Here is a 17,058-nt window from a genome sequence, read left to right as displayed (position 1 = left end):
GATATGTACAACCTCATTCACTTTGACTATTTTTAAATATATAACATAGGACGTCAATGGGATAAACTTTTGTAAGTCATTCTGAAACTGCAAGTAAAACGAAATTTTCATTTTATTTTAGGTCGAAAGCGTTGTATATGTTCATTGTTATATGCTATTATGTATTGCTGTATGTTAAATGATAGGAGGAAGAAAGAAGACAAAGTGAGTTTTAGAAGAACAGAGAATATGGATCCGTGCAATTCAGTTGTGGATAAGTGTTTAACGGTAGAATGACGTTTCTGATTTCAGGCGAGATGATTATGTTCCCCGCGAAAGGAGCAGAGCTCGTGTACGACAGCTACCCGGATTTCGACTCGACGAATCTGAAGAAATACGTGTGTAGCTGCGGCAAGGTGTACAGTCAAAAGAGTTCACTTTACCGACACATGCGTTATGAGTGCGGGAAAGTGCCAAACGTGCCGTGCCCTCAATGCGAGAAGATGTTTAAACACAGGCACCACATGACGCAGCACCTAAGAAGTTGTCGCCACGGAGATCTATTTACTAATTGTTACGTAACTCGAACGTAACTTTACTTTTGTAACATAGCTCGACAGTTCCGTTTATACGAGCCGAAATAAAACATTTCTTCAATCCCATTTCGTAGACACGTACGTTTGAGGATGTATTGGCTATACATTCAATTCCAAAAGTTTATGCACTTTAGAAACGCATTTTTTAAAAAGAAATCAGACGTCGAAAGAACATTGCTAATAATGAACAACAAAAAAAAATTTTCGTTTTTCCGAGATTTTTCCAAGGGGTACCCCTTCAATATTTTTCAAATTTTCGTTTTTGGCCAATAATTCCCAAATCGTTGGACATACGGAAAAATTGCATATGACCTTTCTTGTAGGGGACGATGAGATCTACAATTTCCATGTAAAAATTTTTCGCTAGCGTCAATAGTTAACGAGTAATTTGCAAAAAACTGTTTTTTCGTTTTTCGTCAATAACTCGTTAAATATTAATGCTAGCGAAAAAATTTTATACAGAAATTGTAGATCTCATCGTCCTCTACAAGAAAAGTCGTATACAATTTTCCCGTGGATTCAACGGTTTAAGAGTAATTAAGGAAAAATGAAATTTTTTGCCAAAAGTTCGCCGTTTCGACGCTGGGATGGTCGGATTTTGTCAAAATCAATAAAATGCCAAATAATCATACGTAACTCGTTAAATATCGAAGTTAGAACGAAAACAACGTCTTCGTCTTTTCAGGTCGAGTATGCATCAGTTTAATCTTTTATGGCCGAAGACTTGTATTCGATTATTGCAATAAACGTTATCAATTTTTTAATGTTTCACTAAGTATAAATATAATTCTTCATATTTCTGTCTTTTATTTGTTTGCGATTTTTAGTTCTAGCATCGATGAGGTAACAGTTTTCGTTGGAGGCTCGTAGATAAGGTCAGCTATCCGTTGCCTTGAATTCTTTTACGTCCCGTTAGTTGCTTCAACGAGAAGATCTATCGAACTTGATATTTGTTACTTTCCTCTTGCAGAACGCGTAGTTAAGAATTGAAATCTTCGCTCCTGTTTCAGGAATATCTTACACGCGGAAGAAGATTTTGTCAAAGAGATCTCCGACGCGAGAAGAACGCTTCGTCAGAAAAGTTCTACACAGGAAGATCATTTTTTCAGGAAGATCTTACATGCGGGAAGGATCATCATCTGGAAGATATGCGAACTCTCGACGTGACAACGCGAACGTTTCCAGTACGAACGGTTCATGTCGACTTCCGTTCGTACAGAACGATTCGTGGCTCGGATCTCACACCTCCCGCTTCTTTCTTTTTTAATTTCAATTTAAATGTTTGCAAAACTCAGAATAAAATATTCAAAAACAAGACGTAATCATCGGCATTACGTTTCTTTATCATTCAGCATCCCCCGTCGCAAGTTTGCCCGCGATATTTATATGTAAAATTTTACTTTTATGAATGTTCGTTTATATAATGTAAGATGTAAATCAATGCATCCCATCCTCCACAATTTCACTTGTAATATTAGATATTTTTATCAATATTTCACTTGACGGATGAAAACGAAACAAATGGTGAATAAATCGGCGCCTCGCTACCTGGCGGACAGCCTAACCGCAGCGGATAAGGACACTTCTTTTCTACACTTACAAAAACTTTATACACGCACCACGCGAAAAAACCAAGGGAATCGGAGATGAAACTTTCACGGTTGCATTACGTATGATCAGGAATAGAATGTAAGACAAGATTAATTTTGATACGACATCAGGGAGTAGAAAACTTGAGGGAAATTCTTTTTCCCTTGTCTCATAACTCACACAAGATAAAACTCACTTTAACTATCTTTTACTTCGGTCAGAGAGTAAAGGATCGTTAACCGTAAAATAAATGGCTGGCGTCACCGAAGATAATTAACGGAAACGCGTTTCTGATTTCGCCTGGGCACGGGGTTAGATGAAATAATCAAAGCTTTTCGACCTTTCAGGTCTAAGTTGCTCGAGGAACAGATATTTGTCGACGCGGGGCCAAGAATCGCATCCGAAACCGTTCGTGTGCCCCAGGTGCAAGAGAGCGTACAAATGGAAAGGTAGCTTGAACCGTCACATGCACGACGAGTGCGGTTTACCGCCGAAGTACTTCTGCCATGCCTGCGGCAAGGGATTCCATCAGAAGATCAACTGTAAGCGTCACAACTCAACGATTCACGGGATGTACGGTCCTCCTAGAGCGATAAAGGAAGAGCAACCTAGGGCCGAGTTGTCAAGTTTCCTCGATGAAACGCTCGATGAACAAATCAATATTAGCGCGGGAGTAGACATGCGACGTAAAATTTCGAAGTAAACGATATAATAACGGTTTGCTTTGTCCAAGTCCCAGCTAATTGTTTTACAAGTAGGATAGAATTTACGTTTGATCAGATACAATAAAATGGAGAACAAATAAAGGGAAGAATAATTTAACTAACATTTCTCTTTCCATGACCATTTCCTTCTTCGTACCCTTAAGCGTCTGCTTTACGCTGATTTAGTAAACGATCGATTGAAAGTACGGAATTAAGCGGTATAAAAATAAGGAAAGGAGAAATAAATTGATCATCGACCAGTGTAACTCGGCCCTTATTTTAATCATTTGCCCTGTTCCGTCAAGCAAACGAAATTTTATTTTAATATAACACTAAACATTATTATTTAATTATATAATTATATAAGAAAATGGAATACGTGACCTCGAGTTGGAAAAAGTCGTATAGAAAACGCGTCATTGGTTTTCCCCATTTATGACTCTCTGTCCTTGCAGATCTTTCCCGGTATAAGATTCGTTGTACCTGCGGGCCCTTCCCGGTTTATGATTCTTTGTCCGTATGGGACTTTTAGGTTCATCAGTCCTTGAGCTTACGAGATTTTTTCCAGCCGAATCCTACCTACTCATCATTAACCAATGAGATTCGTAAAAATTCGTAAAAAAAAGTAAAGTCCGCCCTTTGAACCACAAAAAATTTTCCGCCGCTAGCTACGAAACTTACTCTGCAACCGCTTTTCGAACGCGACACTTCGTACGGCTGGACAGTCTAGCCAAGATTGTATTTCGAGTCAAGCATCGTGCTTTGAGACAACTCTCGAGCATGCATATTTTACAGTAGTTCATTTGTTTAAGTGTAATCAGTGTTTTTTCTTGTGTGTTAATAAATCATAATTATTATTAATAATCGTTGGTGATTAAGTTCCCTGACAATAATACTAAAGGACTACGTTACTATCCGTGTGTAAGCCAGGCTTTACAATCCTGATAGGTCGAAGTTTTACCGCGCGGTCCCGAAGTATTGCACACGCCCTAAAGATTAACATTAATGTAACGATCAATGCAAAGATCTCGACGAAATACAGATTCTTGCAATCAGACATCTTTCGTGCAATTAAAGAGAAAAAGAAACTCGTAAAAGAAATTAGACTACGACTCGCAATACGCGAGATGAAAAGGATACGAACGAGTCGCGGGGCAAGGGAACTTGATTGATCTCATTCTCGTCCTGTTTGCGATCTGTTTCAGACTTGAAGCGGGACCACAATCGCGTTAATTACGACAGCCCGTTTACCTGCTACAAATGCGGGAAACGCTACACGTGGACGGACTCGTTGACCAGGCACCTTCGAGAGGGTTGCGGCAAGTTACCTAGGCACAAGTGCACGCTATGCGGCAGAAAATTTAAACGCAGGGACTACCTGTTGCGTCACGAGAGTAACGTGCACAAGCTAGAATGAACGAGGCCCGAAGTCCTAAGTTCGCAACAGGCTTCCTAACACGAAACCGTTCTATATTCCGTCATATTTTTCGTTCCTTCCGAAACCTCAAGGTTTCCGTTTTTAGACAGCGATAAAAACGTTTCTACTCGCGTGTCACGTTTTTTCTAACGATTTACCTGAACATTCCGCGAATGGTAGTACAGAGAATGTAAAAGGTACAGAATACGAGATTACTGGATACTACCGTATTATAGTTTGACTATGGACTCGTTCATTTGTATAAGACTGATATCATCAATTATTTAAAGAACATCGATTATATTTCTAAACACACAACGAGATGATGAACTCGAGCTTGAATGTTCGATCCTATAAATCATCTACGTCGTCGGATCATCGTTAATCATCACGTTCGTATTGTAACTTTTCTAACGTCGCTTGAAACAAACATTTTGATATGTGTATAATGTAAATAAATTTTTAAATGTCTTCTACGTTAAAGGTCCACTTGTCTTAAGGAAACAGCACTGTACATACATACCATGTGTTACACGTGTAAGCGGAACAGAGTATACTGTTTTATAAGATTCAAATATCTTCTGTCGTTTCCCTTTCTGTCTTTGTGTCTTAAATCGAACAATCATTGCGCGAATAAATCTGAACGAAGATTCATATACTCAGCAAAACACGAGGGGAAAAAAGGAAGATGAATCTAATAATTTAATTTAACGACGTTCGGCAACCGTTTATTTCAAACATTTTGCTAACTATCAGTCATTCGAAACGCCTCGCAATTTTAATAAAGCGTTTTCACCAGAAATCACAGTGTTTTCAATTATTGCACTCGATGTGAGTAGCGATAAGAAAAGTTTGTCTTGATACCTTTTCTGTTTTTCTTTTTTTTTTTTATAGAAAGGAACAGGACACGCATACAGAGGCTGTATGTACGCTTAGATGTTACCCGATCGGACGAACACCTTTGAACTTAATTACAGAGAGTGCATTGTTCTTTCAGCTTACTGCGGTTCAGACTATTACAAGAGACTCGGAAGGCACTTCTGCTCGAACTGCGGCAAGGAGTACAGGTGGATGCAGTCATTGATCAGGCACGAGAGGGAGGAATGCGGGAAAGATCCACAACACAGTTGCCCCGTGTGCGGAGCGAAGATTCGGCACAAGTGGATGTTGAAGAAACACCTGATCAGCGTTCATAACTGGATCGTATCGAACGGCAGAACCGTTTCTAGTTGAAGTCACCAATTTCAAATTAAAAACGCGTCAGCGTCTAACTGAAAGGGACAATAACTTTCCGTGGCTCTATCAGATCTTTTTGTTATATTTACAGCTACGCGATTATTCTGTTACTATACAGGGTGCCCCAGAACTAGTGTTAGGCCCGGAAATGGAGAGGAGCCGAGGTGATTTTAAACAATATTTTCCTTTGTCAAAATGTTGTTCGAGGCATGGTTGTTGAGTTATTAACGAGAAATCGCGATCAATCAGAGCACTCGTTTAGCGGACGCACAGGGCAGCAACAACTGCCTTCGACGCTGCCGCGCCCGTATGCCACTCTCGAGGACGTAGGATTAAAACAAAAGTTACATACAAGAGCAATTAAGAAATTGATTAAATATCAGAGAAAAGAAATCAATTAGTCAGTTATGTTCACTGAATAGATGCAACATATGCAAATAAATAACAACTTTATAAATTACACAGCAGGTAAATTATAAAAAATGGGAAAAGAACATCAGTTGCCACTTGCTCGTTTCTCTTTAAGTTCATCTGCTCGTAGAAGAATTTCAATGGGTCAATGTGCCGAAGCCTGGCACTTGAAGATAAAGCCATGACCGTCAGTGATCAGATCTAAACATCACTGCTTCCAATGTGTTTTATCTTCAAGTACCGGCACATTGACCCATTGACATTCTTCTAGGAACAGGTGAACATAACGATGGACGACTAAGTCCAACTCTAATTCTTTTCTCATTTTTTATAATTTTAGCGACTGCAGTTTACAAAGTTATTAGTTATTTCATAGAATATGTTACACTTATTCAGTAAACGTAACTAACGACTAGTTAGTTTCTTTTCTCTGATATTTAATCAATTTGTTAATCGTTTTTGTGTGTAACTTGTCTTTAATCCTTTGATCTCATGACAAGCACGGCATACGGGCAACATTTTGACAAAGGAAAATATTGTTTAAAATCACCTCAGCTCCTCCCCATTTCCGGGCCTAGCACTAGTTCTGGGACACCGTGTAGAGTCGATTATGCTATTCTCTTTTTGACAATATCGCGATTTTTCTACGTACAGTGACTTACGCAAATGATTAAGATTTGTACGAATCACATCTTGGAATTTCATTGATCTTGGATTAATTTGATGGAAATTGAATTGCGGTATCTTCTGCGTAACGAACGTTTCAATAACTTTGTGACTCACTGTATTAATTACAGAACATTCTATGCAATTGTATTTGTGTACGTTATGCAAAATATATAATTAATAAATTCAACGAAGAGAGCGGGTAACACATGACTGGTTATATAATAATAATCACGGTAAATATGACCCTATGGGTGCAATCAAAGTAAACCTTGTTAAAAAAGAAATCAGATAAAACATTAGATATTTTTGTTCACAAATTGTATTCGTATGCAAAGCAAACCTATACATACACCTACAACTTTCCCTACTTTTTACCACAACTCGATATATGTACAATAGCTTGATAGTACAAATTCGTTGTATCGTTAATTTTTAGGAAATTTGAGGAAATTCATCTGCGATCTGTGCGGCAAGAGTTATAAGTGGAGAGTGTCGTTGCTACAGCATCGCCGAATGGAATGTGGGATCGAGCCACAATTCGGTTTCATCCTTTGTGGCATACGATTCAAGCGCAAGCATCATTTGAAAGATCACTTGTGGAGGCATGGACTTGAAGGACGGTGCATTGCTGCCAGGTTTTCTGACGGAAGACGGAAGCGAGATGATACCTATTTTGTACGTCCGACTATACATATAGTGGCGTCAAGTCCGCGTCCGCGTCATATTGACGACACTAGCGTTGATTAGCGTCTAAGAGCAAATTTTAGTATTTCCGATTTACAGTAAAATGGCATTATTTTGATTGTTGACAATAAATACAGTGCATTTCTGTTTTATTATCCTACATATCGAGTATAAGTAATATGCAATCATACAAACGTATATAATGGTATGGAGTATGTATGCACATGTATGAACATGGCAGTGACGCAATGCTTGCGTTAGCGCGAGTATGTAAAAGTACAATTTTTATAAGCTTTATCGATAGGCGACGCCATTAGTCGGGCGTGATAAATGGTCGACTTGACTGTTTCCCCTTCACGAACGGAACTGCACCCCCCTTCGTTTGTAAAAGCAGTTTATGCACCGATCTTCAGGTCCAGGTAAAGAGGCTTCATCAAGGCGATACTCTTCTGACTCGGTACAACGCGTAATAAAACACTGCCATATCTTGGTTTCTTCAGAATTTAGTCTCAGACACGATGATTCACAGACATCCTCGTGCATATTTGTTCCTTTATTTCCATGAAAGAAATAATGTCCTATTCTCGCGTCAACAAATCAATGTACTAGTTGACAATGTTATTAATACATATTACATGCTACATTATGATTTCCTCGTAATACATTAAACGTTCCTACGATTGTTAACACTAAACTAAAGCATTATAAAACTCGGTGTAATATTTCTAAACAAATGTTTGATAACAATAAAGGATATTGGTGTAATCAATCGTAGAATATCCGAATCTCATTCATATCTTCGCCGATTATGGAAACTATAAAACCTGCGCCTACTTGTGCAACGACAGAACTGGCTCGTGACGCTAATAAACGTGTATTTTGTTCTTGTGGTGTTTCAGGTTTACCGCTTTTTGTGTTTCGTACGACCTATCCGTGTGACAACTGTGGGAAAACGTACAAATGGAAAGAGTCGCTAAACTTGCACAAACGTATGGAATGCGGCATCGAACCACAATTTTATTGCAAAGTTTGCGGACGAAGATTTAAACACAAGCATCATCTTAGAAAGCATGAAAAATCGACACAAGTACACAGATCATTGATTTAAATTCACAAATGATAATGACAATAAAGACGACTACCGTTTGCGGACGAAGATTTAAACACAATCATCATCTTAGAAAACATGAAAAATCGACACAAATACATATATAGATCATTGACTAAAATTCACAAATTTGACTAAATTCACAAATGATAATGACAATAAAGACGACTACCGTTGGTTGATGTTTAGTTAATTGTCCATCTTTTCAATCTAAACCTGTTCGAAGCAAATTCACTTTTCTTATATTTAGGAAGTACAATTTTTCTTTCTAAATATTTCACTAAAAGTTATTAGACATTGAAAAATATTTCTAAACTAAAAAGTACAATTTAGAGTCCATTTTAACATTTTGTTTTTAGATTTGTTTGATTATTTTAAGGAGCAGTTTTCCAACCTTTTCGATCATTTCTAAAATCTTTAAATTAAGATATTTTTAGATCTCCGGGCTCCTCCGGGGCCCCTTGGCTACCAAGGGTCCCACGCGGCCGCTTAATCCGCCTCAGACTTTATCCCAGACTTAGTTCATTACGCGAAACGTTTCAAATTCCAGCTAAGTATTCGTACTACATATACATGCAAAATTATTATTATTTGTAATAAACTAAAATTGTAGGACAAATTTTTAATTACTTGCGAACAGTTCATAATTAATTTAAGGAGATTGAATCAGGATTTCACTCTGCATGTGAATGTTCGACCTAATAGTAGAAAGAAGAAAAAGGTGAGAGAGTAATCTCGAATCTTTGAAAATAGAATTCAACAGCTTGAGAAGATTTACATAGATAATTCGTTTGAGGAGAGAGTGATTCGGTCTAGTTTTAACTTCATCGATCACGCACATCTCTATCGTTTGTGTTTCAGGTAATGCCGGTCGGGGAACGTACCCGTGCAAGGTATGCGGCAAGGCTTACGCGAGAAAATCCTCCATGTATACGCACTTCCGCCTCTGCGGGCAGGAACCGAAGTTTAGTTGCGTCTTGTGCGGCAGGAGGTTCAAATACAAACACAGATTGCAGTCGCATCTTGCCTCGAATGTACACAATCAAGGATTTCGATAACGAAAAAGAAAGGAAAAAATCATTTTCTTTTCGTTCCGAATCACTGAACTGTAATTTTTCAATATACAAATAAACGTCAGCAACATTTGTCTATAGGTCGACTTTATATAAAGATATAAGTTATGTACAAACGGATTATTTTGATACATTTTTTGGGGGCTTCCAATAAATGATTGTATGAAAACCTGACAGAAAATTAATAAAGACTTTCCCCAATGGATGGATAGATGAACTGTTTAATTCTTACGGTATTTATCGCAAGTTATTGTATGTGTATCATTAGCGTAGTGAACGATCTACTAGCGAGGAGACTCGGTGAAAGTCGAACACTAATCGATGCGATGTGTTTCTTTTTCTTTTGCAGCTTACTGGCAGAGGATGTGGGTCTGCTTTCAGTGTGGTAAACGTTATCAGTGGCGTGGTTCCTTGCAGAATCATATCCGGGTGGAATGTGGCAAGGAACCGACATTCAAGTGTCCGATTTGCAACAAGAAGTTCAAGCACAAGCATCGGTGGCGGTCGCACGCGAAATCAATACACTGTATCGACTTGTAACGGAGAATGAAATGTTCCACGTATTTCACTGTTGTGTGCCAAAATAATATTTTATTACTAGAATACAGTTTGAACGGAGAAAATAACTGAAAATACTCCATGTTCCTTTCTTCACTTTTTCCCTTGTGCACTCGAATTGTGCGTACAGTCGCTCTCACAGATCCGTGGGTTGGAAACGATGTGCCTTGTCAGGTCACCGGTTTACGTAAAACATTTGTGTTTCGTACCTGTAGCTTTTAGCTGTGTTGTGCGAAACTTGATTAGCGTGTGCCTGAACCAAAGACGGGGATCAGATTCGTAGAGCAGTCGAAATAATTTCTGGATTTCTCTTTTCAGTCACCTTGAAGAAGTTGTGGGCGTGCTCGCAATGCGGCAAACAGTACATGTGGAAAGACTCGTTAAAGAAGCATCTGCGGGTCGAGTGCGGCAAGGATCCTGCGTTTGAGTGTCCGATTTGCGGCAGAAAGTTCAAACACAAACACCGTTGGCAATCGCATGCCAGATTAATACACTATCTTAACATATAATAGACCAGAAACATCCGTGTGATATTGCCAAAATATACGAGAGCGACTAGGACGGGCGATCCTAGGCAAGTGGGGGGAATAGGAATCATACGTGCGAGGCAGGCGAGAATCGCTCGCTCTCTCTACGTCCTGCGGTCGTGCCGCGAACACGCATTAGTGTATCTAACTGTCCGTTTTCTAACTATTGTTAATTTCTCATTATCATTATATATATATTACAAAAATACATAGCAATCCGAAACAATTAGCTAGTCACTGAATCAATTGTATGGAGCCTCTTTCACGTTTCAATTGAATCGACAATATGTTACCTCTTTTCAGAAAATAAACGTCAAGTGTTACTGAAAATACTTTGTATGTAATATTGTAAGTACAATTCATACAATGCACGTATTATCCTACCTATTCCCCGAGTACAAGCTCCTAAAAATGACAAACTTTATTGAACACACTAGAAGTTAATTCTTGAACGCACGCACTTTTCGTTTCTACCCTCTGTTCTCCTTCAAGGCTCTTGTTTGTCATTGTGTTCGTTTAAATTATATAATATAGTAGCTGAACACGACAAATTAATGTACATAATTATAGACTACATAACAACAATTTTACACTATCTCACTTACAAAAATTGATCGAAAAACTTTGTCCTCCTTTATTTACCGAAATTTTCCTGTTTTGTCTATTTTTCAGTACCACGGTTAAGGATGAAGGACATCGATAATTCGCGCTGGGAAAAGAAGCCGTTGCTTTACAAGTGCGGGATATGCGGAGAACGATACCGATCGGAAGGCTTGCTCCAATGGCATCGAAGACTTTGGCGTGAATCGAAGCTTATACACGGCTGGCAGTTTTCTGAGAAGAAGTTCCTGTACTAGTTCAAGCCGACGCAACGTATGTCTAACGGTGCAAGTATAATATCGAAACTCAGGCAACTACTGAAATGAAGACAAGATCTACAGATCGTGCAGTGCAGTTGCAATGAGAAGGCTAAGAAAATTATCAGTGAGATTTATTTCATCCGATACGCTCATACGAAAAACGGCTATGAAGCTATTTCAAAAGAAGTTGTAACATGGAATATTTATGTTTCTTACATTTTACTGCATTAATATAGAAACTGTAATCTTATAACGCGTCAAGTATTATTATCCACCTCTGTGAAAACAAGAGTTAGCTGGCTATAAAAGAAAAGATTTGGTAGAAATAACAGGATAAATTTATTATAATTTTATTTAAAATTTATAATAATAATATAATAAAGGATGTGAAGAATTTTTTTACAGAATTTAATAAATACCTATTTTTGTCTATATAATTTTCATTTACCCTGTTAGCATTTTATCAAGCAATTTTCAGGATACGTCTCTCTATCGTCTCAGCTATGAGTAATAAGTTTATTCTTTCGCTTGTATTATTCAAGGTTCCACTTTTGCTCTTCTACTTTACCTATCATACACATTTTCCACATGAATTCCTATACATAATATAAAAACCGTATGCTTGTTCCCATCTTTTTTTCTATGTTTCAGCATTATTTTGTTATTGAAAATCACTTGACCTCTAAAATAAAAGCAAATATGATGTCTCTTAGTAAACGTATACTACTACGATTGCTGATAAGTTCTCTATTATACACCTGCTTTATAGTTTTATCTTGAAGACGAAACAATAGCAAGGAGAATGCAGTGGTCCAGCGTCTAACCAACGACTCGTTTCGTTTCAGGACTTCTGGCAACGATGCTGCTGTCGCAGGATATGCATCATTCGCAGAACGAAACTGACGCGTTGTGGAATCCGTTGCCTTACCACGGCATGGCATATGAGCCGAACAGAAATCGAAGACAGGAGCACACGGGATCCGCCGTCGATTCGAAGTACGTCTGCAACAGGTGCGGGAAAACGTACAAGGCCACCACGTCTCTGAGCCGTCACAAGCGACTCGAATGCGGTGTCATACCCTGCGAGGTTTGCCCCATATGCGACCGAAGATTCAAGCATAGATTCGTCTTGAACGCTCACATCGTCGGATGCCAAAGAAAGCTACAACATATAATTCAAAAGAAAACCGAATCGCCTATATTCGCAGATGAACGAGAATAAACGTATGATGCGATCGAAGGAGTGTTTAAAGTACTTCCATCTTCGTAATAGCAATTACGGATTTATATATAGAAACGTTTGGCTTAAACATGCAGATTAATTCGCAATATGTATGATTTTTCTAATTCATTGTTCATTATTGTTTCTAATGTTAACCCACAAAGATTTTATTAAAATTATTATAAACGCGATTTTGATTGTACAAAAAGGTCGAGTTTAATATTATTGTCAATCGCATCTGACAATTTTATGTATAGAAAACACATTGAGATTGTGAGACGCATTGAGATAAAGCTCCTTTGTTAATATAAGTAAGGAAAATGGTAAATGTACATCGGTTAAATAAGAACGGAGAATTATAATTTAAATAAAACGACACTTCTATTCCAGCGAAACGCGCACCAACATGTTGTCAACCGCAACGCTTTATATTTCGCCGTTTTCTATGTATCTACAAATAAATCAGTGCAAAGAACAAAAAATGACTGTCAATAATATAATTGAATGAAATTGTTCCCCACAATTTTTAAGAATCAATTGCTTGCTTCTTGGAAAACGTACTTGGTCAGAGTCAGAGTTGGTCAGAAAATGTAGAAAATTATTAGAATTTGAAATCTTTATAAAAAATATCTGATTCCAGTAATAAGTTTACTCGTGATTAATGATTTTCCAATATCGATTTGAAATCTTTGTTGATCCTATTAATTCGTTCAACTCTGCATTCGTTATCCTTATCCAAATTCGTCGATTCTTTTACGTTATGTCGATTAATTTTGTCAAAAATGGTATCCTTGTCTTCAGGTATCCTATCTTTTATTCAATGCTGTTTGTTCACAAATATGTTACTTCGACAGGTTTCCTGGTCACGTCCGTGTGGAGCACGTCGAACGAACATTATTGTGAGACTCCCGTGAAGGAAGATTCGTTGAAGGAAGCAAACTTCAACGACCCGTACTACTATGCACATTCCGCATCCGATATGAACAAGAAACAGCCACAGCAACAGTACCAGCAACAACAGCAGCAGCAACAGCAGCTTTTCACGTGTACGCTCTGCGGTAAAGAATACGCGTGGCTGTACAGCCTGCGCCGGCACCAGCTTCAATGCGGTAACAAAGAAGCAAAGAACAAATGTCATTTTTGTTCAAAAAAGTTTTACAGGCGCGACAGACTGAAAGAACATTTACTCGCTCAACATACAGACATGATTTGAGATAGGACTAAAAATTTTGTAATAAATTCTTCGAATCTGATGGTACTTCCTCGATCTTTGTAAGCCGTCGTTGTTTCTAAACTCTCAATGTTTCTGTTACGTGTTGTATTTTGTCTTAAGGTCTAACGATGTTTAATAAAGTTGTTTTGGGATCCGTAGAAATTGTGTGAATATCGCATGAATATCACAAAGAACAGAGTGTTCGCTCCTCTCGATTCTTCTCGTGTTCTTGTACGTTGTCCCTTTGATTATGCATGGTTTTGGGCCGCGACTATTTCACAGTACTAATAATTAATGGATCTTGTCTGATTTCAGAGAATGTTATTTTCCTGAACGCCGCCATTGACGGCCAACCGCAAGCGCCGATCGAACACGCGTTGCAGCCGACTCCATTGTACTCATGCAGATGCGGAAAAACGTACAAGTATACATACACTCTGTACAGACATCAGAGATACGAATGCAGCGGAATGTCGCCCAGATTTCGATGCAAAATATGCCGTAAACGATATCATCGACCAGACAATTTGCAGACTCATTTCGTGAGGACACATGGCAGATTTCATACGAGTTGACCGATTTTATTAACATTTGTAATTTAAATGTTTTCTATCGCACCTTGTTTTTTTAGTAAACGATCATTTGTGCTCAACGAGTTTTCTTTATATATTATAAATATAGACAAACTTTAAATGATAATACAAATATAAAACCATCGCTCATAGCCACAGAGCCCTCCTATTCTCTCCGATCCTTCGTTGCTCCTTTATTAGATTAATTGATTATATTTATCTAAAGACAAAAGTGTCGGAATACAAAGGAAATTTATTTTAAACGTACTCGAATGTTCTACAAAAAATATATAATTTCATTTAAAAATTGAAATTTCACCTTCGTATCTAATAAAATAATGATGTAGGAAAAATATTCTCCCCTTTTACCATGCAACTATCATCGAACCAAATTTCTATATCGTCTATGTATTTTGCAGTAATCGGACTGCGACACTTCGGAATGGACACCCTGTCGTATGTATAACTGTCCAAAAAAATAGCAACAGTTCAGTGAATTTCGTCGTTTTTTATTTTAAGGTCTTAATACTTAACTACTATTCACATATGAACTAGGTCAAACCTGTTGTTAACTCCCGGACTACAAAGTCTGTCTATAGCAATGAAAATAGCTTATCTAAATAACGTCGGACCTGCCAGCTACCAGAGCCACCGCGGCACGACTTCTTTTCTCTTGGCTTGCATATTCTGTACTAATTGTAAGTACTTGAATAAGTAAAAACATGCTCTTACATACACAGTCTTGATGTATGGTTACAGCACTTTTATATGTGTACGTGAGTCTAACATAACAAAACGTACTTGGGCGTATATGTATGTAATCTATCAATAAATTAGCTGCGTTAAGATGATCTCAGTGATTCTAGATAATCACAGATCTCGATTTTGCGCTTACTGCTTTTGAAGCAGGAATAGCGGCAGCAAACAATTTATGTAATCTCCGCAATTGCATGCGCTTCCCCATTTTATTTGTCAACCATAATCGCGACACGAATGCACGATTTTGTTAACGCGAGACCGTTCGTTGCTTTCGCAGGGGAACGAGGTGCGGAGCTGACCAATTGGTTCGTGAAGCAGCAGAACGAGTACGACGTGCCGCAAACATTGTTTGAGTTCGTCGCGAGCAGCTACGAGTTGGCGGAAGCGGAAGAACGTAAAAAGATCGCGAAGACCTTGATCTGCGAGGAGTGCGGGAAGAGCTTCTCGCGGCTCGACAGCCTTCGCAGACACGAGAAGAACTATTGCAGAGTGAAGGGGGACAGAATTTATTGCCGATTCTGCGGGAAGAAGTTCGTCAAAATGCTCTCGTTGATCTCGCACGTGAAATCGATGCACTCGAACCTGTTTCACAAATCGCAGACTCCATTGGAAATGGAACGTTTTTAATTAATTTTACGGTAATTGTAACAAAATCGTACGGATGCCGTCATAATTTTGATCCGAAAGAATATGTATTTGTTCCCCATGCTACAGGCGTATACAAATAAGACGTTAGCGCTAATGTTATTACTATGATATGCATAAGTTACTATGAATATATACCCCGAATAATATTAATCTTACCATTGATGTAATGTTCTTTTGAACTGTTCAGAAACGAATAAAATCTTGTTGGAATGATATCTGTGACCTTTGCTTTCTTGTACGAAAAACTTTCTCAATAACCGATCGCTCGTCTACGATCATATTTCTGATTACTAACTCAAGCGTCTCCTTGAAAGCGAGTGCTGATGGACGCAAGGTAATTTGGCTAGAGACGAAACGAGAGCATGCTTCTATTTTCTTTGGTGAGGTAACACGATGCGAGAATTTTCGAAAATGCTCGCTAATGACCGAGAACGCATCTCTATTGCAACGCGAGTAGGGACCAAGACGATATTTGCGAGATTTTGTTTCGGGACCAACTAAGTACCGATGAGCTACTTGCTTTGCGATTTGTTGATCCTAAATTCCGTAGAGATAGCCGTGCTTCAAAGAAGCTCGATGTTCATTGTCATTGAAATTCACCGACGAAAGTTTTACCGCAATCAATATGGCAAGACTAGGTATTTTGAGGAGAGATCGAAGGCTGGTTTGCAGCGACAAGGAGACTACGGCTTCCGAGATGTCCGTTTCTTTATAAGAAACCCTGATTTTGTGTCATTTACCTGCCTTTCATGGGATGGATAAATGTAGATTTTTAAAATTCTGTATTATTTCTAAAAGCCAGTCTTTTCAGCTATAATCCGTCTCCTACTTTTGACACGTTCATTGCAAAGTATATTCGTATGCAGATAAATTCATGAAAGATTTTATGTGAACAATTTTCTTATCTTCAATAAAGAATTGTATCACTTGAAAGTTACCCTATATATATTTCATTAGAATGTCAAGTTGGCATTCAAGGGACGAATTAAATTTAAGGAAAGCAGGTATATACACATATTTAACACATTCGCTGCTAGTGTTACAGCCCTGTTGTAGACATAACTATAATCATTTTATGGTTCTTGTATATTACTAAACTAATTAAGAGGGGATAGTATTTGTTTTAAATCTGTATATGTCTGTTCATCTGTTAATTGTCGAACGGTAACTTGAAACGTTGGAAACTTTGCTATAATATGTTGCATTAGCCCTCCCATAAATTCGTATTGCAT

The 17,058-nt window shown here is 38.2% G+C and overlaps 3 protein-coding genes across 9 annotated transcripts in view; all 3 read left to right on the top strand.

The window, feature by feature from the left end:
• Window positions 1-17,058, top strand: part of LOC108629209 (longitudinals lacking protein) — a 140,619-nt gene that overhangs the window by 122,553 nt on the left and 1,008 nt on the right. Inside the window, exon 7 of one of the 7 annotated variants that reach the window (XM_018031710.2) lies at window positions 13,489-14,005. The exons of 2 other annotated variants lie outside the window; for them this stretch is intronic. In XM_018031710.2, coding sequence (XP_017887199.1) covers window positions 13,489-13,847 — 359 coding nt within the window. In that variant the 3' untranslated portion in view covers window positions 13,848-14,005. Of the gene's footprint in view, window positions 1-8,185; window positions 8,588-9,816; window positions 10,071-11,224; window positions 11,738-12,257; window positions 13,087-13,488; window positions 14,006-17,058 lie in introns of those variants that run through there. 4 more of the 7 variants (XM_018031707.2, XM_018031750.2, XM_018031749.2 and 1 more) reach the window with 4 other exon arrangements.
• On the top strand, window positions 37-737 carry LOC113464842 (zinc finger protein 775-like). Its single transcript, XM_026817154.1, has one exon. The coding sequence runs from the start codon at window positions 273-275 to the stop codon at window positions 570-572; it is 300 nt and encodes a 99-aa protein (XP_026672955.1). The 5' UTR covers window positions 37-272; the 3' UTR covers window positions 573-737.
• LOC113464841 (myoneurin) lies at window positions 14,743-16,041 on the top strand. Its single transcript, XM_026817153.1, has 2 exons — window positions 14,743-15,117; window positions 15,456-16,041. The coding sequence occupies exons 1-2, from the start codon at window positions 15,021-15,023 to the stop codon at window positions 15,803-15,805; spliced, it is 447 nt and encodes a 148-aa protein (XP_026672954.1). The 5' UTR covers window positions 14,743-15,020; the 3' UTR covers window positions 15,806-16,041.

The sequence above is a fragment of the Ceratina calcarata genome, unplaced genomic scaffold (genome assembly GCF_001652005.2).
Source record: "Ceratina calcarata isolate Rehan_Ccalc_2016 unplaced genomic scaffold, ASM165200v1 scaffold557.2, whole genome shotgun sequence".
NCBI lineage: Eukaryota > Metazoa > Arthropoda > Insecta > Hymenoptera > Apidae > Ceratina > Ceratina calcarata.
Note: the sequence above shows the minus strand (reverse complement) of the source record. Positions and strands in the feature narration are given on the sequence as shown.